General features: G+C 65.0%; 1 protein-coding gene across 1 annotated transcript; it reads left to right on the top strand.

Annotated features, from left to right (window-relative positions):
* The first annotated feature begins 963 nt into the window (after positions 1-963).
* PLEKHA6 (pleckstrin homology domain containing A6) lies at positions 964-27,425 on the top strand. Its single transcript, XM_082778640.1, has 25 exons — positions 964-1,275; positions 9,928-10,008; positions 10,150-10,267; positions 10,367-10,471; positions 10,602-10,674; positions 10,977-11,077; positions 12,743-12,858; positions 13,080-13,565; positions 13,846-14,356; positions 14,830-14,916; positions 17,424-17,504; positions 18,906-18,974; positions 19,191-19,271; positions 19,439-19,588; positions 19,735-19,830; positions 20,056-20,167; positions 20,326-20,465; positions 22,246-22,369; positions 22,538-22,647; positions 22,944-23,126; positions 23,291-23,455; positions 23,661-23,794; positions 23,901-24,043; positions 24,676-24,799; positions 25,158-27,425. The coding sequence occupies exons 3-24, from the start codon at positions 10,163-10,165 to the stop codon at positions 24,789-24,791; spliced, it is 3,288 nt and encodes a 1,095-aa protein (XP_082634766.1). The 5' UTR covers positions 964-1,275; positions 9,928-10,008; positions 10,150-10,162; the 3' UTR covers positions 24,792-24,799; positions 25,158-27,425.

Genomic DNA, 27,425 nt, shown 5'->3' with positions numbered 1-27,425 from the left:
AGGTTAATCATTCAGCCGCTCGCAGGTCAGGTAACAGCCGGAGGTGAGGGGGGGGGGCCGTGTGTCCGTCCTCTCCCCCCTGCCTGGGGAGGCCGTGCGGGGAGGAGATGTCACTGCCGTGCTGGGTTAACCCTGTCCCCAACAACGTGCCCGGTCCTTGCTGCAGATGAAGCGTCTGCTAACGGGGACAAGCGCCCTGCCCAGCACGGAGCCGTGGGGACGGTTCTGGCTCTGCTCTCCCAGCAGTGAGCTGCTCACCGAGGCCATCCTGGCAGCGCCTTGGGTGCTCTGTTCCTGCCCCCGTGGGTGCTGGCATCGTGGCCCCTCGGCCAGCAGCCCCGGGAGCTGGGCTGGCCCCGGCACGGCTGCAGGAGCCAGGAGCTGTGGCTGGGCTGTAAACACGCTCAGCTGAAGCTGCAGCTGCCGGATTTCCTTGGAAATGCTGCTCGTGGAGCTCCGGGACCTCTCCATCCCCAGTCCCAGCAGGTCTGGCCCCATGGGGTGGCTGCTGCCGGCTGAGCTGGGTACAGAGGCAGGGTACGGCCCTCGGGGCTGCGTGGGGACAGGCAGCACTGCTCGGGGACACGGAGCAGCTTGGGGTGCACAGACACAGGACTTTGCAACCCCCCCCATACAGCTTACAGAGCGAGGAGATGAGAGGAGTGGTGCACATGAAGCTGCTCGGTGCTGCAGGGGTGGCCACAAAGCCCTGGGGGTGCAGAGCCCCCCGGGAGCCCCTCTGCACCCCCAGCGTCAGCGCTGCGGTGACATCCCGGGGACATTCGGGGCACCGTGGGCAGCGTGAGCCGAGGCAGCCTGCCCACGGCGGGGCTGGAGCAAGGCGGTGCCGATGGGGTTAAGGCTGAGGTGGCTGTTAATGATTGATACTGACCGCCGTCCCCAGGGCTCGGCACAAAACCACCCACGGGCAGAGCCGCCGGCGTCGGCGAGCGGCGTGGACGCGCGGTGAACCCGGTACGTGCGGTGACACCAGTGCATGCGGTGCTGGTGCTGAGCCCCGGTGGCACACGTGGGCCATTGTCTGCGGCCAGGGACCGAGGGCAGCCGGCGGGGTGACGGGTGAAGTGTCACCGTGGCCGTCACCCTCGGGATGCTGCCGTGATCACTGCCTGCGCTGGCCCAAGCGGGTGCTGAGGATCCGGCCCCAAAGGATTTCCCCGGTGCCGTAATCCCCCGCTCGTGACCTGAGCTGCCCGAGGAGGGGCTCGGCTCCGGTTTGTTTTGCTGCCTCGTGCCGGCGATCGCTTGAGACAGGTATTTCTGCGCACTGGAAGTGGTTTGGTGAAGGGTTTGGAGAGGGGGTTAAATCCTTCAAGGATGGGGCTGGCATGCGGCTCTGTGGCCACGTTCGTGCATCAGTTTGGCAGAGGGGGTGTCCAGGAGGGGATGTGTCCCCCCGGTCTGCCCACAACACCGAGCTGGGCCCTGAGCAGTGACCCTGGTCCCTGCTGTGTCCCCAGCCTGGGCTGAGGGAGGGGGGAGGTCTGCAGAGCCAGAACGATTCCAGGTTTGTAGGGCAAACCGTGGTGTGTGTGGGGGAGGCTGAAGGATTGCTGGTAAACGCTCTTGAAGTCTCGTGGCCGCTCGCCCACGCGGGTGCCCTGCCCGTGCCTCTCGGTGCCTGCCGCGGTGCCGCTCGGGGTGCCAGCAGCACGTCCAGCCCCTGCCCCGAGTGCCTGGATGGGTAATTGTTTGGGTCCACGCGACTGCTGTCATCCCCTCTGACCCCTGCTGGGTCACCTCCGGGCTGGCAGACCCCCCCCGGGGCTGGGCTGGTGGCATTGCAGGGGAGCTGCCCCATCCTGGGGGCACGGGGGGCTCTGGGAACCTGGCGGTGTGCACCCCAAAATAGAGAGAAAGGATGTGGTTGAAGCAGGGCAATGCACCTGGCACTGCCGGGACGCGGAGCTGCCACCTGCCCTGCCCCAGCCCCAGGTCCCTGCTGTCACCCCGCTGCTGTCACCCCACTGCTGTCACCCCGCCGTGACGCTCCCCGTGCGTCACCCCACCGGTGCCGTCGGTGCTGCGCCCGCACCGAGCCCTGCGCCTCCCACATTTCATCCGGGCTGCCCTTCTGGGCGACGCCTTTCCCTCTCCCTTCTGGCCCCGGAGTTTCCAGGGAGATCAAACACAAACTGCCCTGCTTCTGCCGGACTCCTCTCCCTGGGACTGCTCCCCCCCCGCCGCAGGCGATGCCGGCTGCCAGCAGCCGCTTTGTTCTCTGGAAATCCCCTGCCTTCCCCGTGCTCCCAGCCAGCCAGCAGTGCTCAGGCTGCTGGGGGCTTCTCCTGCCCCTTCCAGGGGGCTCTGCCTCCCTCCGACCCCCAGCAGGGACCCTCGGACCCCAGCCATGGGGACGTCCCCATCAGGGTCCTGCGCGGCGGCGGTGAGGTGCCACAGGGGGCTGGGTGCCACGGGGCCACCCCGCAGGCCGTGGGCGCGCAGGAGCCGCCGTCCTCATGCCGGGGACTTTGCCCAGGCTCCGCCAGCCCTGGTCCTGCGGGCGTGATCCAGCTCAGGCTTTGTGCTTTCCCTCCGCTCACGTCTCCCAGGGGACTTGCGCGGGGATTTACAGCCAGGGTGTGTTTTGCAGGAGCCGCGGGTAAAGCCTGGCCTGGCCTCGGCGTGCAGGGTGCTGAGCAGGGGGTGCTGAGCCCCCCGTGGGTGCCGCCTGGGGAAGCTTTGGGTGGTGGCGGGTGCTGAGCCGCGGTGCTCCCCACCTGGGCGCCCCGGTGGCCGCTGACGTGTGCGGTTTGTCACCGGGGCGAGGTGGCGGAGAGGATGGGTGCTGGCTCCCTCCCTTCCCACCCGGCATCGCTGCACGGTCAGGGGGTGCCGAAGGGCTGCAGCCACCCTAAGCGCACGGTGGCCACCTCCTTTTGGAGAACCCTTTTCAGAAGCTCCTGGCTCAGGATGGGGCAGAAAACAAAACTAAGCCTTGCGGTTCCCCCCCTGCTGCACCCCAGGAACGGACGGGGAGCACGGCACGACCGTGCCTGCGGGCAGGGGGGACGCAGGCACCGCTCGGCTGCGTCCCTGCGCCGAGCCAGGAGCAGCAGGACCAGGAGCTCGTTGTTATTAGCTGGGAGGGGGCTGCGCTGGGCTGCTGGCCCCCGTCGCCGCCTCGGCAGTGCCGGAAACGCTTGCTCAGCTGGGCGGCGGGGCTGGGATTAGGGCATGGATTTGGTTACGGAGGAAAAGCCGGCGGCGCGCGGAGCCATGCGCGTCGGTGCGGGGCGCCGGCCAGCTGGCAGCGTGGTGGTGGGCAGGGGAGGAAGCTCCGCGCGTGGCCACGCACCCAGAGCTGGTTGGTGAGCGCCCACGAGGAGCTCGATCCCCAGGGGCTGCTCTCACTGCAGCGCTGGCGTTTCCAGGCTTTGCAGAGCCCGTGGTGGTGGGGCAGGCCGGGGGGGGTCACGGAGCTTCGCCCTCCCGTCTTTGCCTCCGTCTCCTCTTGTCCCCAGAGCCTTGTCCCCTTTCCCTGCCGTCCCCTCTCTCCCTCTCCCCGAGCTAGCCGGCCTCACGCATAGCTTGTGAGCACGGGGGAATTCAGAAACGCTGAGAGCAGCAATTCCCAAACTTCTCCCCGTCGGCTTTGCTCCTGGCTGGCGAGTCCCCGCTCTTCCATTTGTTCAGCCGAATTCCTGTCCGCTTGCGCTGCCTCCCCTCCCACGGGGTTGTGACCCGGGCTGCTGGCTGGGCTGGGGCTGGCACAGGACGCCGGGAACGCTCACGTCCCTCTTTTATCCCGCTTGGATCAGCTCGGGGGGGGTGTGGGGTGGCTGCAGGCTGCCCCCCCTGCTCCCGGCAGCCAGCAGGAGCTGCGTGGCGGCCCCGTCCCGCTGCCTTCCCCTGGCCTCTCCCGGTGCAGAGGCAGTGGAGGAGCCGCTGGCACTCGTCCCCTGGCTGCAGGGCCGCTGCTGCGCCTGCAGAATTCAATTTTATTTGTTAAATTATTTCATTTTTATTGCATCCCGAGGAAAAGCTGCACCGGCCAACACGCGGAGCAGAGCCCACGCAGCTGCACCCCCTACCCCGAGCGGGGCAGCTCCGTGTGCGCGGAGAGGCGGCTTTATTACCGCTGGGGGGAAAATAAATCTCCCCCGGGTGTCACCGACTCCTCGCAGACAAAGCCTCTCCTTTGTGCTCCCGGCTGCACCATGGGGCCGCGGAGGAGAGAAGAAAGGCTCCGTTTCTTGGTGCATTTCGAGGTGCTTTTGCTCCCAAAGCCCTTTGCAAAACCCTTGGAAGTCAAGGGGGGGGGGGCGGTTTGCTCTCCCACCTCCCTGCAGGGTGCCCACGGGTGCCGGGGCGACCCCACGGGTGCTGCGGCTTCGCTGCTTCCTCGGAGAAAAGAGATTTCAAGGGCTCAGCCCTGCCTCGGTCGGAGGAGAGGGATGTGGCTCCGGAGGAGAGGGAGAGGTGAAGAAAGGGCTAGAAAAACAGAAGAAGGAGGCCAAAACGCAGGGCGTGTTTGGCTCGGAGCCACGCGAGCCCCTCTCGCTTGGGAGCCGCCTGGATGCTCGCCCCCGAGCCGCTCTCGGAACCGAGTGTGGCTGCTCCAGGTTTACACCGGGCCCCTCCGCGGGGTGGGGGCCGGGGGGGGGGTGTGGAGGCGCGTGCGGAGCTGAAATTCGGGTTGGGGCGTGGGAGGACAAGGTGCTCCGTTCCCGGTGGCGCGCAGCCAGCCTGGGAGCTGGGGGATGTTTTTAGCCGGCTGGGAGCGCTCAGAGGGGTTGAGCCCAACCTCGGGCGGGTCGGTGGAGAGGAGGGGGGCCGGGGACCCCCCTCCCCGCAGCTCTGCTCTGGATTTAGAGCTTGGCAGGCTCCTGGGGTTGGGCGGAGAGGCTGCGCTCCCCTCCAGCTCCCTGGCTGTGCAGATAAGAGCCTGCAGCCCCGACGCTCTCCCACTGCATGCGAGCAGCACGAGATGGGGTCACGCATCCCCGGAGCCCCTGCGCACTCGCTGCGGAGCAGACAAGGCACTGAGCTTGGCGCGGAGCCCTGTGCGTGCAAAAAAAAATCAATGGAGAGGGGCCTCGCACACCGATCTATGGGCGAGGAAGGGTCCTGACCACCCTGAGCAGGCAGCTGGGGAGGAAAGGGATGGGCTGCAGAGAAATCCCGAGGAAAAATCGCTGCCAGGAAGCCAGCCAGCTGCTGCTGAGTGTGCCCCGTGCCTGCCCCGCCGGGCAGAGCCAGCCAGCCCAGCCGCCCGTGGTTCCTGCCCGTGGGCGCAGGCTGGCATCGCCCGGCATCGCCTGCCTCTTTCCTGCCTCTCGAGGCCGGGTTGTGCCCGCTGCTGCTCGCACCGAAGGGCGATGCCAGCAAGGGATGCACCCACACAGGGCCTCGGCCACCGCAGGGTCCTCAGGTTTTGCTCCTGGAGGCGTCCCAGCCCTTGTTTGCAAGCGCTTGGGGAGCGGTGACCTTCACGGTCGCAGGAAGGGCAGCGGGGAGCCAGGAGGGTTTTCCCCCTGGGGAAAGGGTGGAGTTGTCCTCCCTGCGCTCAGCAAACTTTAACTTTGGGGAGGGGGAAGACCAGCAGCACCCAGACAAAGTTTGTTCTCCAGTTACCGCCTTTACTCCCTTCCCTTGCTCCCTACCTTTGAGAAAAAAAAAAAAAAAAAAAAGAAGGGGAGATTTTGGAGGGTTTTGCTTCGATGCTCACCCCAAGGAAAAGCCCCGGCTCTTTTCTCCTGGGAGGTCTGGGGGAGCTCCCACCCTGGAGCTGCTGCTCAGAGCCCAGGAGCGTGTCTGCTTGCTTTGCTGCAGGGGGGCCGTGTCCGTGACCACCCCCGGGCGCTGCTCAGCGTGAAATAGCCCAGCTGGGCAGCGGGGACGGCGCCTGCTGCAAGCTGGCAACGCCAGGGTTGAACCCGGGTTAAGGGCTGCTGGAGTCACCCCTGAGCGTGGCTCTGCTCTGCTTCGGTGCAGACAGGGATGGGGCAGGAGGTGAAACCCCTGGCGTGGCGAGGAGAGGGGAATTTGGTGTCTCCTGTTGGCACTGCCGTCGGGTGAGCCCCAGGTTTGGCGCGCGGCGGCGGCGCGCTGGCACGCGTCCACGGGCCGTTGGGGGACCTTGACCGCGGGTGGCGGGGTTTGGGGAGCCGCTGCGAGGACGTGGGGACGTCCCAGGGGCAGGCACTGCAGCGGGCTGGCTTCTCCTCACACCAGCAGGATGCCAGCAAGGGGGGCAGCGGCCGCGCCGCTCGGCTCCTCCACGCCTCCGAGAGCGGCTTCGGCACCGGGTGCCCCACACAGGTGCGTGTGGCTGCTTCGGGAGCTGCCATCCCAGCTGCGTTGGCACAGCCTCTGGCAGCGCTGGTGACGTGGTTCCCGGCCCCCTGGCAGGGACAGGGGCCGCTTGTGCTGGCCGGGGAGCAGTGGGAGCATCCCCCGAGCGCTGAGGCTGGGATCCGGCACTGCTCCAGCTCGCCCCGTGCTGACGGACGAGGCAGGCTGCGGCTCCAGGTCCTGGTTTTGGGGAGGAGCAGGTGAATGATGCAATGGTGCTGGCGCCGCGCTGAGCGGTGCGTCGGGCTGCGCTGGTGTCCCGAGGTGGTCCCGGGGCCGTGGCGGAGCGGGGACGGGGCGTGATGGAGGCCAGCTGGCTGCCTGCGCTCCGCTTCCTTCTTTGGAGCTTTCTCCGGAGGGGAGGGAAGGCAGCGCTGACATTTCAGTCCATTATCACAACAGCCGCGATGCGTTGCCTTTGCCTTTTCAAAGCGCCGTGCCCAGGAGGAGGGCTGGGCACCCCCCAATCCTGCCCCCTGGGCTCCCCCCTTCACCTGCTGGGGGGCTGAGGGCACCCCAAATCCCATCTGGGGGTGCCAGAGCCCCGTTTCTGGCACCCTGCAGGGCCCCGTCCCCCCCCCCGAAGCTGCTGGGTTGTATGGCGCTGGTCGATGCTGGTGCTGATCCTGTTCCCTGGGGTGACCTGGAAAGGGACGGAGACACAGCGAGGGGGAGGGGGGAGCGGGGAGGATTTGGGGACAGGAGCAGGGGGAAGGGATAAGGATGCAGCCGGGGAATGCAGGGCAGCAGCAGCAGCGCCGGCTCAGCGCCTTCCTCCCCTCGGCACCCTCCCCTCCTCGGGCAGCACCCCCTGCACCGCTCGGTGCCGGAGAGGGGCGAGGGGTTGGGGGGGGGAAGGACAGGGACCGGCAGCCCCCACCCCACTTCTCCCTTCTCCTGCACGCTCGCCGCTCCCCGACGCTGCACCTGGGCTGGGGGAGGCGGCGTGTGCAGCGCTGCCCTTCGCCTCTCCTCTGCGTGGGGACGCGAGCGGGAGCTGTTTGTCCCTGTCATCGCCTGCCGGCTGCCTGCCGCGCTCCAGGGCTCGCCAACCCGCGCTGCGCCGGGGCTGCCAGCACCCACCGCAGCGGCCACGAGCCCCGGCACCGCCGGATGCCACCAGCGCAGGGCTCGGGGGGCTGCCACTGCCGGGAGAGGACGTCGAGCCCCGTGGCACGTCGCCGGTGCCCCCCTGCCCGTGTGGCACCCATGGCACGTGCGCCGTAGCCGGGCGGTGGGTGGCACGGGACCCCCCTCGCCCGCCGCTGCCATGGTGGGAGCCGGCAGCCGGAGCTGAGCCCGCAGGGCCCCGGCACCATGCTGAAGTTTCGGGCGGACAGGAGGGTGAGGTAGGACCCCCCCCGGGGGGGTTTGGCGTGGTGGTGGTGGTGGTGGTGGCTGGGGGCACCTCGGGCCGGGCAGCGAGTGCTGCATTGCAGTGCTTGGGAGTTTCGGGAGCGGGGTCACAGAGGCAGCTGCTCCGGGCAGGGGGTTAAGGAGCTGCCCCAAGACCCCGAGGGAACAGCGGGTCTGGGGGTGGGAGCAGCATGGGGAGGGGGCAGAGGTGCCTGGGGTGGTGCAAGGAGGAGCCGTGGGGGTGGGAAAGCACCCAGGGGGGCTGCAAAGCCAGGTGGGCACCTCGGGCTGGGGGAGAGCCCAGCTTGCAGGCAGAGAAAGCCACGTTGGTGAGCAGGGCTGGGGACCCGGGGGATGTCCCCAACAGGGGCTTGGCAGCACTGGTGGCTCGGGGTGCTGTGCAGGGCTGGGGTGTTCGGGGTGCTGCTGGCTCCGTGTCTGCACCCTCCCTGTGTGTCGGCTCCCCGCGACCTGCCCCGTCCCTGCCGTGGTGCTGTGGCCCTCCAAAGTCACCCGCGGGGGCAAAGGGACCCGAAGCAGCTCCAGACCCTGTGGCAGAGAGCTCCTTCGGTGCCCCCGGAGCAGGGAGCACAAAACGGGGGCGCTGCCACCGCAGCGAACTCACAGCAGATGCGGTCGTGGCACAGAAAAGCCCGGTGCCAGGGGAGCAGCTGCTGCCCCTCGCTGCGGGGTGTGGGCGCCTTGCAAAGGATTTTTAGGTGACCCCCGCTAATGAGGAGAGCAGGCGGAGGGGGGCAGAGAAGGATGCGGGGCCAGGATGGGATCTGCAAGGGGGAGCAGCTCCCCGCAGGGCTGTTTTTGGCACAAAGCAGTTAATATCGGCTGAGCCTGGCTGGAGCCCAGCTCCAGGGCGATGCGTGCGTGGATGGGATGGGATGGGATGGTCTTGGCAGCTGTTTTCTTGCTCAAACTTCCCCTCCTCTGCTGACACTCGGCACTCCAGCAGGGTGCCGGGCTGTTTACATGGTGGGTGGCCAGGGGGTACCCGTGTCCTGGTGCCTGGCACGTGCTGGGGGCTGTCACCAAAACGGGGTCCTCGGCGCCCCTTGGTGCAAGGCAAACACCCCAGGGTGCAGCCCGGAGCCTGGCCATGGGGTGGCTCCTTTGGGGGGGCTCTCCAAAGCAGAGAGGTTTTTGGAGCACCCCATAGCTGCTGCTCTTCACCAGGCGGCTGTGGGCTTGGTTTAAAATCTCACCCCAGCTCCCGGGTGCTTCAGTGACTGATGTTATTTTCTCTCCAAGACATTAACTCTTTGTCTCAGCTGCCATCAAATCGTGGCAGCTTTGTGCGTCGGGGCGGTGCTCGGATGTCTCGTCCTCATTGCAGCTTTTGGGGCACGGAGCACCCAGCTGGTGAGCATTGCCCCACAGGAGGCAGCATCCTTCCACCGGCCTGGCAGCATTTTGGGGACAGCTGCCTGCAAAACCCCTGCTTGGGGCTCTGCTGAGAGCCCCCCACCTCCACCCATGCCCCTCAGGAGTGCTGCCAGCAGCGGGGCCCGGGGCTTTGTGACCCTGCTCTTAGCCTGACTCCAGATATTTTGGCAAATGGCTCTGAGATCCGCCAGCCGGAGCAGAGGATGTGACGTTGAGGATGTCGCTTTAGGACGGGCCACGGCTGCTGCCTCTGCAGCGATTTGTGCTGACAGCCGGGGGGGGGTTATGGTAATGCCTCACCACGCGGCAGCCGACGCCGTGTGATGTGTCCAGCAGAAGTAATGAGGTCTCGGCCATCGGAGACCTCATTTCGGCTCTTGGCGAGGCAAAGGCTGTCTGGGAAACGCAGCTGAAATTTGCTGCGCGGATTATGAAGCGTGTGGATGAGCGGGGGGAGCAAGGGGAGCGGCCACCCGGCAGCGCTGCAAACCCAGGGGCCGCACAGGGGGTTTTTGGGGGTCCCCCTCCACGCTTTTTGGGGCACCAGCAAAGTGTGGTGCAAAGAGTACAGGACGCACGACAAAGCCCTGGTGCTGGAGCGGGAGACGTGGTGCTAAAAACAAAGGGATTTATTAAGGGGGGCGGTGGGGATGGATGGAGCTGTCGTACCCAGGTTCGCACAGGCGGTGTGGAGCTGTGCTCCGTGCCGGGGCTCAGCAGAAGCTCAGCACCTCCCCGGGTTTCTGTGCACCCTCGGACCCCATCCTCCTCCTCCTCCTCAGCTCTTGGGGCAGCAGTGCCATGGGTCTCCCCCCCGTGGCTCTAACCCTGCTCCCCCCTCGCTGTGCCTTGCAGCCACAATGAAAGGCGGAACACGTTCCTGCACCCAGTGACGGGCCAGGTCCCAGAAGAAAACTCAAGACTGGACTTGCAGAAGTAGGTTGGCGCCCACCTCCCCCGGTTTGGGGACCGAGGCGGGCTCGGGGCGTGGAGGGGGAGATTTGGGTGCTTGGGGTGGAGATTTGGGGGGTCTGGCTCCTGGAAGGTGGCCGTGCTGACAGCAGATCTGTGCTGCAGACCGACCTTGGACATGTCAAGCAAAGCAGGCGGCAAGCGCCCGGCGACCAGCAGCAGCAGCGAGCCCTCCAACCACGCCATGGTGTCGGAGGTGCCCCCGGAGCGCCCCGGAGGCCGGGTGAGTGCCCGGAGCCACGCGGCACGGCGGGTGGTGGTGGTGGAGACGGGGTGCTGGGGGTCCCCCTGGGTGCTGAGCACCTCCTCTCCCCCTCTGCAGGCATCACGCCCCTCCCGCAAGGGCATCGCCTTCGGGAAGCGCTCCAACTCCATGAAGAGGAACCCCAACGCTGCCGTGACCAAAAGTGGCTGGCTCTACAAGCAGGTACCCGGCTGCCCCTGATGCTCCATCCCCAGAATGTGCCTCCCCCTCTGCGCCCGGGTGCTGGCCACCCTTGGGTGCCCGTCACCCTTGGGTGCGCATCTCCTGCGGTCTCACCGCTCCTCTCTCGCAGGCCAGCTCGGGGGTGAAGCAGTGGAACAAGCGCTGGTTCGTGCTGGTGGATCGCTGCCTCTTCTACTACAAAGGTATGTTTTTTGGGGGCTGCTCGCTTCTGGGGGCGCTTGCCACGCCGGGGTTAACGCCTCCCTGGCAGCTCGCTGCGCTCACCCTGGCAGCCGAGGGCGAGCATGAATTATTGAGCAGGCTGTTGTGCGAGCCGAGCTGAGCAGCATTTGCTGGCGAAGCAACAGGAAGGCAGAGCTTTCCTACAGGTGGGCTGCCCGCCCGAGCAGCCCCGTGCCTGCACGGGCAGGATCGATGGGGCCGTGTCCCCAAAATGAAGCTGGAGGGTCTCACCGTGCGCCTAACCCCCCTGGTTTCCCACCAGACGAGAAGGAGGAGAGCATCCTGGGCAGCATCCCCCTCCTCAGCTTCCGCGTGGCAGCCGTGCAGCCCTCCGACAACATCAGCAGGAAGCACACCTTTAAGGTCAGTGCCCGAGCGCGGGGGCTGGGGCTGGGGGGACCCCCAGGACGGTGCCGGGGCAGCGGCGATGCTTGCAGGGTCCCCGCTGCGCCCTCCCCTTGCTTCCTTGGTGCTGGTGCGTGGAGCAGAGCCAAGCCGCGGAGAGAGGGGACTGCAGTAACCCCCCCCGACATCCCCCGTGCCTTCTGCTGGGGAAACTGAGGCACGCAGGGGGTGCAGCAGCATCAGCCGCCGTCCCTAGCCCAGGGAGGCTGGGTGCTTGGGGTAGTGCTTGCTGGCTGTGCCAAAACCAAGCAGGCTCCTTCCTGCTCCTGAGCATGGCAGGAGCTACACGACCCGCTCCTCTCCGTGTCCTCGGTGCTCTTGTCCCCATGGGAACCCACAGATAAATAGAAACAGGGACTCAAACCACCCGGTGCTGCGCTGGGATGAGGCATCTCCACAGCCCTCATCTGTGTGCGTGGGCTTCCAGCCACAGCACCCAGGGGTTCCCCCCATGCCACTGCTCCAGCACCTTGGGTACCGCTTTGGGTACCCCTTGGAAGAGGGGACGGGGTCCCAGAGGGCCCCGAAGCCAGGCGAGGGCTGCGCCCACGATCCCCCCGCTGCGGTTTGACCCCTTGTCTGTGTTTCCTCCTCTCTCCGCGGGCGAGGATCCCCCCGGCCAGGAGGTCTCCGCGCTCCCTTCGGCCACGCCAGCACCCCGCCACCAGCTAGGTAGTATCTGCTTGTGTTTCTGATGCATGCAGAGGGCAAGGGGTGACCCGCATGCTTCACTCACCCCGCTCCCACTAATCCGGGGCAGGAATTGGTGCGGTTTTGTGTTTTATCTCTCACTCTGGCTGCAGAGCTTTCGAGGAAGGAGGCTGCAGGGTCTGGAGGAGCCGGGCAGGAGGCGTCCCTGCCCCCTGCAGCTGGGGAAAATGGAAACCCAAGGGAGGGTTTTAACCAACTCCCCCTCCCCCCCCTTTTTATTATTTTTTTTTAATTTTAAATTATTTGACCCCAAAAAGTTTTCCAGGGAAAAAACCTACTTTTTTTTTTTTTTTTTTTAATTATTATTTTCTTCCTCCTTGCTGCCTCCCATCCCTTCCCAGAGAGAGGGAAGGTGGCTGCTTCAGAAAGGCCCTCAGCAGCCAAACCTGCCCTTCAGCTGCTGTAGCGTGGGGCGGAGGGTGGGCACTGACATCCTGGACCAAAAGCAAACCTTTTTTTCCCCAAAAAAAGGTGTTCTCTGGGCCAAGAAGCCACCTCCCCTTAGCCCTGCATGACCAATAAAGCTCCAGCCAGCGCTGCTGCTCTCGATGGGATGTGTCCCCCTCCGGCTGCCTCTGGGCACCCCAGGGCACCCCCAAAATGCTGGGGCGCAGCTCCTGGGGGAAGGAAGGGCTGGTCCCCAGCATCACGGAGGGCGAGGGCATGGCTGCGAGCCCAGGGGACGAGGGATCCTGGATCTGCCCGCAGAGCCTTCATCCCGCCCGGTGCTGCTGAGGATGCTCCTGGGGACCGAGGAGGCTTCTCCCGCGGCACCAGGACCTCGTGCCGGGGTGGAGACGGAGCTCTCACTCTCCTGTCTGTCTCTCTCCCCACTTCTGTGCCCCCCTGCAGGTGACTGTGTGCTGGGTGGAGGAGGTGCCGGCGAGTAACGGGCAGTCCCTGTCTCCCCAGGCCGAGCACGCCGGCATCCGGACCTATTTCTTCAGCGCCGAGAACACGGAGGAGCAGGAATCCTGGATCCAAGCCATGGGCGAAGCCGCCCGGGTGCAGATCCCCCCCACCCAGAGGTCAGAGCGCTGCACGGGGCTGGGGGCACCCCTCGGCCTCTTGGAGGGGTGGAGGGGGCCGTGCGCCACGGCTGGGACCTCTTGGAGCACGGGGGCCCTGCGCAGAACGGAGCTGGGGGAGCATCAGCCCCCCAAGGCTGCGAGAGGGCTGGGGGACTGCTGGCACCCCGGGGGTGTTGCAGGGGGAGGGTAATGCTCTCTCGTGTCTCCACGGCCTCCAGACACGAGAAGACAGACTCGGAAAACATCCCTCCCAGCAAGCACCACCACCACCGCAACGCCGTGCACCGCGAGCACCCCAAAGCCGACCCCGACGCCAAGACCCGGGGTGAAGGCGACGGCCGGGGCTCGGAGAAGATGGAGAGGAAACCGGAGAGGATGGAGAGCAAGAAGGAACCCTTGGCCAAAGCCAACGGCATCGCGGGGCAGGAGATGCCCTCGGAGCCCGGCAGCCCTTACCCCGAGGGACCCCGGGTGCCACCGAGCGCGGAGAGGCCGACGCAGCCCAACGGGTGGCCCTACTCTTCCCCCAGCCGCCCCGGCAGCACCGCCTACCCCCCGCCCGATGGGGAGAGCGCTGCCCACCGCCGCAGCTTTGCCCCCCGCACCAACCCCGAGAAGATCGCCCAGCGCAAGAGCTCCATGACGCAGCTGCAGCAGTGGGTGAACCTGCGCCGGGGCAACGTGCCCCCCGAGGAGCTGCGGAGGTGAGGGCTGCGGGGGGGGTGGACCCCGCTCCTTTTTTTTTGGGTGATCTTCCGGGAATGTTTTTCCTCTTTATCCCCTCCTGGGGTCAGCAAATCTGCTTCATGCTGTGTGGAGGACACCCCCAAAAGCCAAGCAGGGCGAATTTTGGAGGGGGGCCACCGCGGGGACCACAGGAGCACAGACGCCACCTTTCCCAACGCTTTCCCACAGCTGCGCGCTACGAGGATTTCCTTGCCGCTGGGACCATCCCCCTCTCATTTTTTCTCACTTCCCTCCCAGCCCCACCAGGTTTTACCCCGTCTCTCGCCGGGTGCCCGACTACTACTCGCCCTACTCACCCCAGTACCCCGAGGACTACCAGTACTACCCGCCCGGCGTGCGCCCCGACAGCATCTGCTCCATGCCCGCCTACGAGCGCGTGAGCCCACCCTGGGCGCTGGACGACAAGCGCCCCTCTTTCCGCAACGGGGGCCCCTACCAGCTCCGGGAGTGGAAGGAGCACCCCGCTTTCGGCCGCCAGGATGTCCCGCTCTGGCTCGCCGGCCCCGGCAGGCAGCCGGCTTATTTCGACGAGGTGGACGCCGCCTCGGGGTCCCTGCGGCGCATGTCGCTGCAGCCCCGCTCCCGCTCCGTGCCGCGCTCGCCCAGCCAGGGCTCCTACACCCGGGCTCGCGTCTACTCCCCCGTCCGCTCGCCCAGCGCCCGCTTCGAGCGGCTGCCGCCCCGGGGAGAGGAGATTTACGCCGACCCCGCCGCCTTCATGATGAGGAGGTCCATCAGTTCGCCCAAGGTAAGCGCCCGTCGCTGCTGGGGCGTGTGAGGATGGAGGGGATTGAAGTTTGGGACATCAGGGTGGGGATGGTGCAGCACAGCCTGCGCCTTTTGGGTGCACATCCTGGCCTCAGGATGCCACCGAGTCCTTGGTGTGCAGGAGCTGGTTGGCTTTAGGTCCTCCCTTCCAGCCCTGCCAGGAGGGAACAAGCACAATTTGGGTGCCCCTGCGCTGCTGCGAGGCTGGAGAGATGGGGCAGGAGGGGAGCTTGGGGCCCCCATGAGCAAGGCGATCCCAAGCAGAGCGCTCTGCTGTCCCTATATTGCTGCTGCACCCCTCAAAACCCTGCTGCAGGGCTGGGGGTCTGCACAGGGTGGGCGAGATGTGTCCTGAGCCCCTGCAGTCTCTCTGAGCAGCAAAGAGGGGATGGGGGAGGCATCGCGTGCCCCTCACCAGTCCCTGGGGTTTATTGGGGTCTCCTCTCTCCCCAGTACGACTACCTGGGCGACAGGCGGCCTGTCCCCGCGGGGATGTTCCCGTACCACTACCCAGCATCTCCCACAGTCCACGACAAAATGGTACGTGCACTGCTGGCACCGACGGGTGGGCTCAGGGGGGGCCGCAAGGACAGGGGGGTCACAGCTGGGGGCACCCTGCTTTGGATGGGTGAGGAGGAGGCGCCTGCTCCAGGAGCAGCTCTGTGGGTTGGAGAGGGGCTGCGGGGCAGCAGGGCAGGACTGCTGGTGTCTCCAGTCCCTCCTAGCCCCCCTTGGACCCCCCCATACATCCCACAATGCCCAGCTTGTCACCGCTGGGGCTGTTCCCCTGGGGATGGGGTGAGGCTGGCGCGCTCCCTGCACCTCTCCCCTCCTCGCTTCCTCACTTTTTGGCTACTGCTGCTGCTTGGCCCTCAACTGCATTTTTTCCCCCTGGAGCATGGAGCTGGGGGTGGGGGGCGACCAGCAGGTGTCCCCCCCCCTGTGTGCAGCCCAATCCCGCAGGGCAGGAGCAGCCATTGCAGGAGGGAGAAGCCTAAATTGTCATGAGCTATCCATGCTGCCATCCATCCTCACCAGCGGAGCCCCAAGGACGGGGACCTGCTGCTTCCAGCCGGGAGGAGAGCGGGGTCTGGGCTCCTGCAGCACGTCCCCGGCCGCCCTCCCCGTTTGGGGCAGAGGAGGTGGCCCCTCGCTTCCTCAGCCCAGAGGTTCTTCGCATTTCTGCAGCCTTCACCTAACCGCTTTGCTTCTTCTTTTATGTGTTTTGTGTGTTCGTTTCTTGCCGCATGCCTGCTGGCTCCCGGTAGGATGAACTTTTAGACCTGCAGTTGCAAAGAAACCTAGAGTATTTGGACCAGCAGGTAGGCAGAGCTGGCTGCGAGCCTCACGCTGCTTCTGTCCCCGTCTGCCCTGTCCCCAGCGGCGTCCCCTTCCTCCCCAGCACCGCATCTCTTCCCCTAACATCCATCCTCACCCCTCTTGGCATTAAAGCAGCACGCGTTGTCTTTGCTTTGCTTCCTCCATCCTTCCCCTCTGTAGGGTCGCTCGTTGCTTGGCAGAGAACCCCCCCAATAGTGCCTTCTGTGGGGTGTGCTGGAGCCAGCGGGGTGGTACGGGATGTCCCCGCGCCCCGCGGTGCCTCCGGCATCGGTGTGAGCCCAGCTGCTGCCAAAATGATGAACCAGGGCACCCAGCAAGGGGCTGCGAGCCCCTGCAGGTGGCTGGGTTGGGGCATGGAGGTGCTTGGTGCTCGCCCAGGACCCCCGCAGGAGGGTGAGCAAGGCGTGCAGCCAGGCGAGGTGGTTTTGGTGACGCTCTCGCCCCGCGCCTCCTCGGAGGCGAGAGGTTTGATGCAGGGCTGGGGGCAGGAGCCTGCTGGGACTGGCACCGAAGCAGCAGCTCCCGGGATTTTGCATGCCAAGGGGGGTTTGGAGAGAAGCCACGAGCTGACTTCATCCCGGGGGCAGGGGGAGGGAAAGCCTGGGAGGCAGCTGTGGGAGCAGGGGGGTGAAAAGCGCGGGCACGGCTGAAATCAGAGAGGGGGACGGGAGCCATCGGCCGCTGCTGCCGCCCGGCGCTTGCTTGCACTGAGGGAGCTGCTCCAGAGACAATCTCATTAGTCTGCAAATCCCCATCGGTGCAGTAATCACCAAGATCTGTGTCTGCCTTGGAGCAGAGCCAAGGACAAGCAGGAGCGCTCGGTGCACTGAAAGCTCTCTGGATTATTTCACAGCCATCGGCAGCAACGCTCGGTTTCCGAGACGCTTCAAAATGCTCCCTAAAAAGGCTTTCCATCTCCTCCTCCTCTCCTGCTGACCTCTGGAGAGACTAATTCAGAGGGATGTTGTCGAGTAGCTCTTTTAAAACAGTTTGCTACTTCATTTTTGCTCTCCTCGCTTGTCTGGAGAGCTGCACTGGCTGCAGTCAGGGGTTGGCTGCGCCCCACCTCACTGACCGGCCCCGAACTGGGGGGGCTGGTCCTGGATCCGTGCTTCAGCTGCCCTCACCCCTCGGTCCTCAGGGGTTGTGGCTGTGAGGCCATCGTCTGCCTCTCATCTTCGGGCACCTGCAGTGTTTCTGCGTGCTGCTGTCCCTGCAGGAGGGCTCTGCTGCTTGAAGCCACGGGGCTGGAGCGGGGGACCCTGCTGTCCCCCTGAGGCTGCGGTCCCCTCCGTACCCAGAGCGTGTCTGTGCTCATGGGCAGGACGTGGAGCTGTCTGTCGTTGGGCCCGTCTGTCTGTCTGTCTGGGGCCACGCTGTGCGTCGCAGCCGTGGGCATCTCTGTGCGTGCTGTGTCTGTGCGTGAAGTTGGCTGCAGCCCAGCTCGGAGCTGGCTCGGGTGGATCTGTGTTTCCCTCTCCCCCCAACAAAGTTTTCAGCCCTCAGGATGCTCTTGACTGCCCCAGACAGGGCAGCAGCAGCCTGGGGCAGCTATTTCCTCGTGGCTCGAGCACCTGGAACATCTCTCGGAGGCGGCACCTTGCAGCACGATGCCCCGACGGGTCCTGGACAGAGCGGCACCGACGGCACCCGAGCGCACGCGCGTCTCCGCTGACCTCTGAAATTTCCTTCCCTGTCTGTCGCAGATGAGCGAGAGCGAAACCCTGATCAGTATGGTGAACAGGATGGTGGAGACCTCCTCCCCTAGGGCTCAGCTCTACATGCAAGTAAGCCTTTGGCCACCGGGCTGGCCCGGCCGCTCGTGCATGGCAGGCCACCTCAGCCGCCCCACGCACCATCCCCGAGGTCACCTCCTGCCATCTCCGCTCATGCAAGCTCCAGCATCCATGCGGCGCCGGCACATCACGCTCTGGGGGCCCTGCTAGTCCATCCCAGGCTTTGCTAATCCATCCATGAGCCATTGCAACGCCGTCAATCCTTGTCCCGAGAGCACGAGGTGGGGACTCTGCGGTCCCGAGCCCTCGCCCTCGTTCAGGCGCTTTGCTCGCCGTTGTGTTGAAGAGGCAAGGAGGAGGCGGATCCGGAGGAATCCAGCCCAAGGATCTTAAAGCAAAGCAATACCTCCGGTGTCGAGGAGAGGAAGCAGCCTGCTACCCCACGGGGCTGTGGCACGCTTCTCTCCTCTTGCCTGGAGTTTGGAGAGGCTGCAAAAGCATGGGGGAGCCCCAGCCAGCGCGGGGTGCAGCTCCAAATGTGGGTGCATCGAGTCACCCGGCAGCCAGAGTGGCCGTGGGGCCCTGGTGCTGCTGGCACTCGGTGCCACGAGCAGGGCAGGATCGGGCCAGACCCGGGCAGGCATCTCTTGGATGTGTGACCGGGCAATCACTGGTGTTTCTTGGGGAAGGGAAGGTGCCTGTTCCCATCCCCGGGCCAGGGGAGCGGGGATGCGCTGCAGGGTGAAGGCAGAGCAGCTGCGGTGCTTTTGTTGGCCGGGCTCCCTGCTCGGAGGCAGCAGGAGCCACATCTGCCAGACTGTGCCGCGAGCTGAGCCGGGCATTTCCCAGGTCCAGGTCCATTTGCATTGTCCTGTGGTTTTAAATCACTCTAAAGTAGCGTCTTGCTTTCTAGCAATAATGATCCCCTTCTTCCTATCTTATGCCTTTCATCTCGAGATCTTGGAGGCATTTAATTGGTGAGGTCCCATTAGTAATTTAGATTTCCAGGAAAGGAAAATGACTCACAGAGAAGCTGGATGGTAAACAGGTCCTGATGTGGCGGCTGATTTATAGGTGCTTCTACTCCACTAAGTGGGATTACAGCTTAATCTTCCTGCCTTTGTTTCCCTGCCTGTGAAACGGTGGCAGCTGGATGCCAGGCAGTTAATGATTCACGAGACATCTCTCCTGCCCAGCTCTCGGCGTCTGGCGGAGAGCTCGTCTCCGGTTAACTCCTGCTGCTCGCCCAGCCGATGGGCACCACCGGGGCTGGGAATGGGGAGGAGGCTGAGCCTTCCCCCACCCCATGCTGCCTCTGGGGACCTGGCCCTCGTTTCTCCTTCCGCAAGGACCTGGAGAGGGGCTGCTGGCCGGCTGCAGCCTCTCCTCCCCGAGGGGCTCCTGGCAGCACACAGCCCCCGGTGCCAGGCTCACCCCGCGCTCTACTTGCAGGTGACGCCCTTCCCCGAAGCCTACAGGGAGCCTCTGCACGCCTACAAGATAAGCGAGCAAGACACCGATGTAAGAGCAAATGCCCGTGCTGCGTGTCCTCCCTCTGCCCCTCGCCCTACGTGTCCTGTCCCTTGCTATGAGCCCGGCAGGCTGGAAACCCCCCCTGGGCCCAGACGTTGTCCCATTTACCCAACCCCGAGGGCTGTGCCCTGGCTGCATCCCATCTCTCCCATCACTGCTGGGCTCTCACCCTTCCCTTATTTTCTCTTTCCTGCCCGGGAGCAGAAGCTGCTGGGGAAGCTGTGCGAGCAGAACAAGGTGCTGCGGGAGCAGGAGAGGCTGGTGCAGCAGCTCCGAGCGGAGAAGGTTCGTGGTGCACACAGGCTGGGGACAGCTCGGGGGGCGCATTTGTTGGCTGGGGGGGGGGTGGATTTCATGATCCCAGTGGTCTCCATGCATTAACGGCCCATTAAGGATCAGGAAATGCCCTGGTGAGTGCTCTCACAGCTGCATCGCCTCCTTGTGCCCCCCAGGAGAGCCTGGAGAGCGCCCTGATGGGGACGCACCAGGAGCTGGAGATGTTCGGCAGCCAGCCAGCTTATCCGGAGAAGCTGCTGCACAAGAAGGAATCGCTGCAGAACCAGCTCATCAACATCCGCGTCGAGCTCTCACAAGCCAGCACAGTAAGGGGTTCCCCCTCCACCACGCTCCCTATCCCCATTCCTGCCCCATTCCCTGTCCCCGTCCCCATCCGTCCTTCCCAGAGCAGCCGGCAGAGCTCCGTGTCCGTGGCTGCTGCCCAAACCCCTCCGACTCCCCCTCTCCACAGGCTTTGGCCAACAGCACCGCTGAGTACGAGAGCCTGGAGAGCGAGGTGTCCGCCCTGCACGACGACCTCTGGGAGCAGCTGAACCTCGACATCCAGGTGAGCGGGACCCCAGCAGCCCCAGGAGCCCCCCAGCAGCCCCAGCTGGTGCAGGATGAGGTCCCCTGGTTCCTTCAGCCCTCTGATCCCACAAGGAGCCGGTCTGCAAGGGGCTGCAGGACGTGGCAGCAGGGATGGGACACGGCTGGGATGGGACACAGCAGGGCTGGTTGCGGGGCTGGCAGCACTGGGAGCCTCTCTGACCGCTGCTTTTCACCCCTGCAGAACGAAATGGTCAACAGGCAGATCCAGAAGGAGATCTGGCGCATCCAGGACGTGATGGAGGGGCTGAGGAAGAACAACCCGTCCCGCGGCACCGACACCGCCAAGCACAGAGGTGAGCAGGCTCGGTCCCTGCCCTGCATGGCACAGCCACCAGCATGCCACAGCTTGGGGCGTCCCCCGTGACAGGCACTCACTCGGAGAGGCTGTGCTGTGGTGCACGTGCTTATTTCTGCTTTTCTTTTTGCTTTTTTTTTTTTTTTTTCCCTGCAGTGGCCATCGGCCCCTCGGGCACGTACAGCTCCAACAGCCCCGCCAGCCCCCTGAGCTCGGCCAGCCTCACCAGCCCCCTCAGCCCCTTCTCCCTCGTCTCCGGCTCCCAGGGCTCGCCCACCAAGCCGGGTCCCAGCGAGGTGAGTGAGCCGGGGTGTCCCCAGGGAGCCCCGAGTCCCCTCTGGGGCACCGGGTTCGCATGTGGCTCTGCCTGGGGGCACGTCCCCGGGCTGTGGGGTCTCCTGGTGACGTCTGGGTCCGTGCCCCTCACAGGGGCTGTGTCAGGGCTCCTGCACCGAGCATCCTGAAGGCCGGGAGTTGCTCAGCTCCAGGGCCAGCTCCTGCTGCCACCGCAGTCTCTGCACCCACTGATCTCACCTGCATCCGTGGGAAGTTCAGGGTGGAACCTGGGGACTCCCCAAAGCTGCCCTGGCTGCACCAAGGCGATGCCGATGTCTCCTGATAGCCCTGAGCTCGGGGAGGGTCTCTCCAGCTGCCCCCAGCCCTGCCTGGCCCCGCTGCGCATGGGAGATGGGAAAAGTCCCCCCGTGGATGGGGACACAGAAGTGCAGGACCGAAGGAGCAGCCGCCAGCTGCTCTCCCTCCTCCTTTCCCCGGCCTTCCGCTGTGTTTTGTCTCGTGCTCTCTCTAACTCTCTTTTCCTTCCCGTCTCTCAGTTTCTCTGCTCTCACGCCTAACGCTCCTCTCCACCCCAGGAACCCGGCCCGCCTCGACCTCCCCTCCCCAAGTCGTACGTCCCCCTGGAGCCTCCTCCGACCGTCCCTCCGCTCCCTAGCGAGAGCCGCCCCTGGCCGTACCCCACCTCCCCTTCCTGGCAGCGAGGCGGCGAGGCGCAGAGGGGACAGGTACCAAAACCTCTCCCGAGCAGCCCCGAGAAGAGCAGCCCCTTCCCTCCCTCCCCGACACGTCGGGGACCAGGCAGGGACAGCGTGGAGGTGGCACTCAGCTAGGGGATGGCGGCACGTGGCACCGCTCCGCCTCTCCGAGGGGCTCAGTGGGCACTGACCCCAAGGCAGCTTCACCAGGGCCTCTCCAGGTCCCCACCACCCTCCCACAACACCCGTGTGGATGCTCAGGACTGGGACAGGCTCCTCTCGGGTAGCTGGAGGTGTAAATCTGCTGCAGCCCCAGCCTCTCTGCTTGCCTCTGCCCTCTCCTCTCTCGCTGTCCTTCTGCGGCACCGCTCCCTGCTGCGCCAGGGGCCGGAGAGCTCGGCCGGCCTGGGGTGACCGCGTGTGCAAACCCAAACCTGGAGGTTCCTGGCACCATCTCAGCCGTGTTCCCACCTGGGAATGGGGCCACGTTTGGAGTCTGGGAGGCAGAAGTGTCCTCGCAGCTGGGTGGCTCTGGGAGGGGTCAGGGTGCATGCGTGTGGGGCTGTAAAAACAAAATCTGCGCTGAGCCGGGAATGATGATGGACCCGAGTGTGAGTGTCACCAGAGCGTGCTCAGGGTGCAGGAGGGAAAGGACCCCAAAAACAGCCCTCGGCTCGCTCCCTGCTGCTGCCCAGTGCCTGCCCCAGCTCCTGCCCTCGTGGGACCCGGTCCCCTCCTGCAGGCAGGAGCTCAGCACGGGGCACCTCCAGCCCAGAGCTCCTGGGTGTCCCCTCCAAGCCGTGTCAGGACCGTCCCCCTGCAGAAAGCTTTTCCAACACGGGGCTGTGCCACCAGGACACCGAGGGGTGCCTGGCCACGAGCTGCAGAGCCCTCCCAGCCCGTGTCCCCGCTGAAGGAGCACGCTTTGGGTGTGCTGGTGGTCTGCTTGGCCAGCATCCGTGTGCCCCAGGAGCATGTCTGGGGCTGTGTTTCCCCCCCGGGCAGTGTGTGTGTGTGTTCCCAGGCAGAGTGTGGCTGCCCGGCAGGGTCATGGCTCACCGGGGACCTTTTTTTGCCCCCGCAGCCCAAGCCGAGCTTCGAGCAGAGCAAGAAGGAGACGCAGCGAGCGGCTGCCCCCACTGCCCCCACCGAGGGGCCGCCGGGCAGGCAGGAGCAGGAGGCAGAGAAGCAAGCGGCTCTCAACAAAGGTACGGTGCTGGCCCTGCAGGTCCTGCTCCAGCAGGCTCCCCAAGCCTGCCCTGGCCAGGGGGAAATCTCTGCACAACGGTCTCCAGCTCTTCCCCAGCACCGCACGTGGCTGGGACCCTGCCCCCCGTGCCCGGGGATGCTCAGCCTGGTGTTTCTCTGTCCTGCAGTGGGCATCGTGCCCCCCCGAACCAAGTCTCCGCCAGAGGAGGAGGTGGTGCCCGCGGGCAGCATGCTGAGGAGGAGCGCCGGCGGCATGGCCAACGGGCTGGGATCCAAGGCACGGCCCGTGGCGAGGGGTTGGGGCCGGGTGGGCCGTGCCGGGCTGGCTGTGGGGGCTCTTCTGCAGCCCTGGTGCTGCTCTGCTCCCCAGTGCCATGGGGAGAGGGTGGGGGGAACAGTCGCTGCGTGGTTCTGCACCTCAGCACCCAGCTGGGAACCTTCCGGGCTCTGCGGGTGCCTCTCTTTGCCCCAGGGGAGGGCAGCCCCTTGCAGAGGGATGCAGCACGGGCGGATGGGGTTGGGTCCGGCTCCGTTCAGGGGTATTTGACCACGGGGCTGGGCTCTCCTCCCCAGGAGAGGCCGAAGAGCGCCGTGTTTGCCAACGAGACGAAGGTGAAGATGAGCGTGGAGGAGCAGATCGACCGCATGAAGCGCCACCAGAGCGGCTCCATGAAGGAGAAGCGGCGCAGCCTGCAGCTGCTGGGCAGCCAGCAGCCCGACACCCCCGGCACGAAGGCACCCGCCTCCTACAAGGTGGTGAGTCCCTGCGCCAGCACTTCGCCCCCGGCACAGTGGGGTTTGCCTCGCAGGGGTGCTCTGAGCTCCCTGAAGGTGATGAAGGGGCGGAGGGGACACCGGGGGCCGTGGCAGGGGACAGTTTGCTGGTCCAGGGGGCTCAGCGGGGCTGGGGTCCCTCGTAGGTGCGCCGGCACCGCAGCATCCACGAGGTGGACATCTCGGACCTGGAGGCAGCGCTGCGCTCCGACGACCCCGGCAAGGTCCACGAGACGCCCCGGGAGGAGATCGCCCGGCTGCGCAAGATGGAGCTGGAGCCGCAGCACTACGACGTGGATATCAACAAGGAGGTGAGCTCAGGAGGGACGAGCACAGGCTTGGGGCATCCCCGTTGCTGGAGGGTTGATCCAACCCCTGCATCGTGCAGGATTCTGGAGCCAAAGCGAGTCCCTGTGCGGGTGGTGGGAGCTGGGGGAGGCCGGGGAAGGTGGGTGCTGGCGTGGGGATGGGTCCTGGTGGCCGGTGCTCAGCTCAGCCCCTGCTGCTGTCCCCCAGCTATCCACGCCGGACAAAGTCCTCATCCCCGAGCGGTACATCGAGCTGGAGCCCGACACGCCGCTCAGCCCCGAAGAGATGAAGGAGAAGCAGAAGAAGGTGGAAAGGATAAAAACCCTCATTGCCAAGTCCAGGTGAGGCTGCGGCACCCACAACCCACGTGCGCCCCTTCCCCGGCACCCCACTGCACCCCACCACCAAGGGCAGCCCCGGGCACTGAAGTCCCCGCTGTCCCCACAGCCTGCAGAACGTCATCCCCCTGGGCGAGGGGGAGGTGGACACCCCCCAGGACCCCGAAACGCAGCTGCAGGAGCAGGAGAAGAGGATAGAGATCTCGTGCGCGCTGGCTGCTGAGGCGTCCCGCCGGGGCCGCATGCTCTCGGGTAAGGCACGGGGGGACACGGAGGGTCCTGTACTCCTGGCCAGCACCTTGCAGCCCTGCAGGAGAGGGCCTGAGGGTGCTGAAAACGCAGGAGGAGTGGCCGCAGGGTGGAGCAGGCAGGTTGGGTGAGCAGCTCATGGCCTGGCCAGGCAGCAGAGCATGGCGCAGGGAACCACCGCGCAGCAGGCGATGCCAGCTCGGCAAGCCAGGCGATGCCAGCGGCTGCCAGGGTGATGCCAGCGGTGTCTGGGGCCACCTTCCCCTGCAGCAGCACTGAGCAGCGTGCGATGGATTAGTCCATGTCAAATCCAATCTTCCTGCCCCACGTCCAAGGAAAGAAACCCAGCTCAGAGAGCGCTCGGGGGCCGGGGAGCACCGGCGACGCACCGCGGTGCCCGAGCGAGCGCGGTGCCTTGTCCATGAGGAGCCCTGCGGGGAGCTCACGTGTGCCGGGCGCCGCTGTGGCTGTTTGTCCTGACCACGCTTGCTTCCTCCCTTCCTCCCTTCCTTCCTCTTCGTTTCCTCCCCTCCGCTAACCTGCCCGCTGGGAGCCTCCTGTCGCTGTGCCGCCTCTCCCCTCCCGCCGCTGCCAGCTTGTGTTCTTCACGCCCTTCTCCCATTTCTTGTTTCCAGCTCAATGCGCTACCCCAAGCCCTCCCACCTCCCCAGCCTCCCCGACTCCACCGACCAACCCCCTCTCGTCTGAACCATCCCGGGTCGCCGACAGCAGCCATTTTATGCGTGTCTGAGCCATGAAGTAAGCACCTTTTCTCTTGTTCTTCATCCCATCCTCTCCAGCCGGGGACGGGCGGGGGGCGCCTCTTCCCCCGGCCTCCTTTCCCACCCGGCGGCCGCCCATCGCTGCTTGCTCCAGCTAACATCTCCTGAGCCACGTCAGCCCCAACTCCTCCTATGGAACAAGTGCAAGTGCCCTGCGTGGTGAAGCCCCCCGTGTGGGCCAGCCACGGACCCCAGGCTGGGCACAGGGGCTGAGCCAGCTGCTGGCCCCGGGAGGTGCTGGGTACGGGGTCGAGACCTCACAGGGTTTTCCTCTGAGCTGCTTTTGAGGGTCTGTGGGGAGCTCGTGGCTCATCCCCACTCTCCTTCCCCTCCAGCTCAAGCCCTGGCCGCTGCCAGCGCCGTCAAGTTCCACGGGGCCACGTTTTAGCGCGCCAACATGCGCCCCGACTCGACACCGAACCTCTCCTCGGCCATCGTTTTTGGTTCTCCTGGACCCCTCCTTCCTTCCCACCAACGGCGAGACCCCCCCGGGATGGATGAGCGGGGAGATGTGGCACGGACGGCACCCGCTGCTCTGCCCCATCCTGGAGGAGACGTGCGGGTGCTGGGAGTTGCTCTGCTGGAGCGTGGTCCCCAAGGACGGGGGGTCCCGAGCTGCCCGCCGGCACAGGGATGGATCTGTGGTGGCCTCGGTGCCGGGCTGGCTGGGACAGCCGTACAGGGGGGCATTTGCAGCAGTGGTCCTGGCACAGCCAGCCCTCCCCTTGCTGGGGCAGCCCTGGAGGAGCGCAGCACCCTCTGCCTCTCCGTGCGGATGTGTTGGCATCCCAAAAGTCTGCAGCTGGAGCTCAGCCATCCCACCGCGGGTGGTGCTCTCACCGCGCTCTGGAGGCTCCATCTCTGCTCTTTGGGTGCTCGCTGCCTCCCCTGTGCCCTCAAACTGCTTTTAGCATCCGTCTGGCTGGAGGGAGTCACCAGCAGAGCCTGGCAGCTCCATCATGCCTCGTGCCCGGGGCTCAGCAGAAGGAAGGAGGAGCTGTGCGGGGTCGGATGGAGAGGGGACGGGGGGGACACGGGGAGCTGGGACAGTGCGAGGGCTGCCCGGTGCGGTGCTGGCACGGAGCAGCAGGTCTGGGAAGGGACAGGGATGTCGGAAAGGAGCAGAGGAGCGGCACGAAGCCAGGGCTCGCTGGGCCGAGCAGGGATTTGTGCGGGTGGCTGGGGACGGTGCCGAGAAGGGGACCGGGTTTGGGCCACGAGCAGCAGTGGGGTTTGTCCTCAGTGTGCTCCTACAAACAGCGATGCTTTGCCTGTGGTCACCCCCAGCACCCATGGGTGCCCGAGGCTGGGGGGACACGTGGGGAGCAACTTGGGGCTGCAAAGAGCCGGGACCCCCTTGGGCATCCCCTCTGTGCAAGCCGGGCTGCTGGAGGAGGGGGCTGCTTGCCCCACAGCCCCGGGCTGGGTCAATGAGCACCGGGGGGTGACAGATTTGGGGGGCAGGACCGGGGGGGACCCCGGCTGTGCTCGCATCCTCCGGTGCCAGCACGGGCCGGGACCCTCTGAAAACCTGACAGCTCACCCCACCCCGAGACCTTGCCATTGCACTCCAACCCCCGCGGCTTGTTCATTTATTTTTTCTGTAGCGGGTTTACCCTTTTCTTTAGCTTTTCAGAGGGAGGACCAACAGCTGCTCCTGCCGGGAAGCAGCATCAGGCTGCGCAGGGCTGGGAGGGGGTAGGTGGATGGGGTGAGGAGCCCGCTGCTGACCATCCCCTCGCTTTTTCCCCGCTGGCCAGATCCCAAATCCCTGGCCAGCCCCCTGCCCTGTACCCGTGTGCTGCCACCAGGCCCCCCCTCTGCGTCCCCATCGCTCCCCCGATCGTAGCAATACTCCTCGGACCCCAGGAACCCCAAATCCCGCTCCGCTCCCGAGCCTCCTGCTGCCCTCTTAGCTCATAAAGCTGGCCCTTTATTTTGCTATTACATGCCTTAATATATGTTTTATGGAAATTCTACATTTATAATATATATATATATATATTTGTTTTTCTCTTCTTTTCTGGGAGGTACTGTTTTGTGCTAATCTCTCTCTCTGCAGGGTTGTTGGCACCAGCCCTGCCAATGCATTACAAAAGCAGATTCTTTGCCAATTTATCAGAAAAAAAAAAAGAAAAAAGAAAAAAAGAAAGAAAAAAAATATTTAAAATATATATATATTTTCTGCTTTTATTAAAAGCAAATTTATTTAAAATAAAAATATAAAGAGACTGTAAGTTTGAAGAGATGACGCCTTTATTTCCCCGTCCCTGGGCGCAGCGGCGTGCCAGCCGGGCCGGGCTCCCCAGCTGGTGTAAATGGGGGTGCTGGGGGGGGCGCAGACCCCTTTACACCGGCTGTGCACACCCACCCGGGGGGGGGCACGCAGACCTGTGGCTGGCAAATTGCCCCCGACTCCGGTGGCCGGAGGAGGTGGGCACGGCTGCAGTGTTGTGGAACCGGGTTGTTGTTTTCGTTTCATTTCGTTTTTTAGGGAAAATTGAAGAAAAAAAAAATACATTTTAATTCTTAATTTTATTTTGGTTATTATTTTTCATAACACTTCATATAGCAGTGACTTGTAAGCGAGAAGGAATTCGCAT

Source organism: Aythya marila, assembly GCF_965140915.1.
Source record: "Aythya marila genome assembly, chromosome: 24".
Classification (NCBI taxonomy): Eukaryota; Metazoa; Chordata; class Aves; order Anseriformes; family Anatidae; genus Aythya; species Aythya marila.
This window is presented reverse-complemented; position numbering and strand designations above follow the sequence as displayed.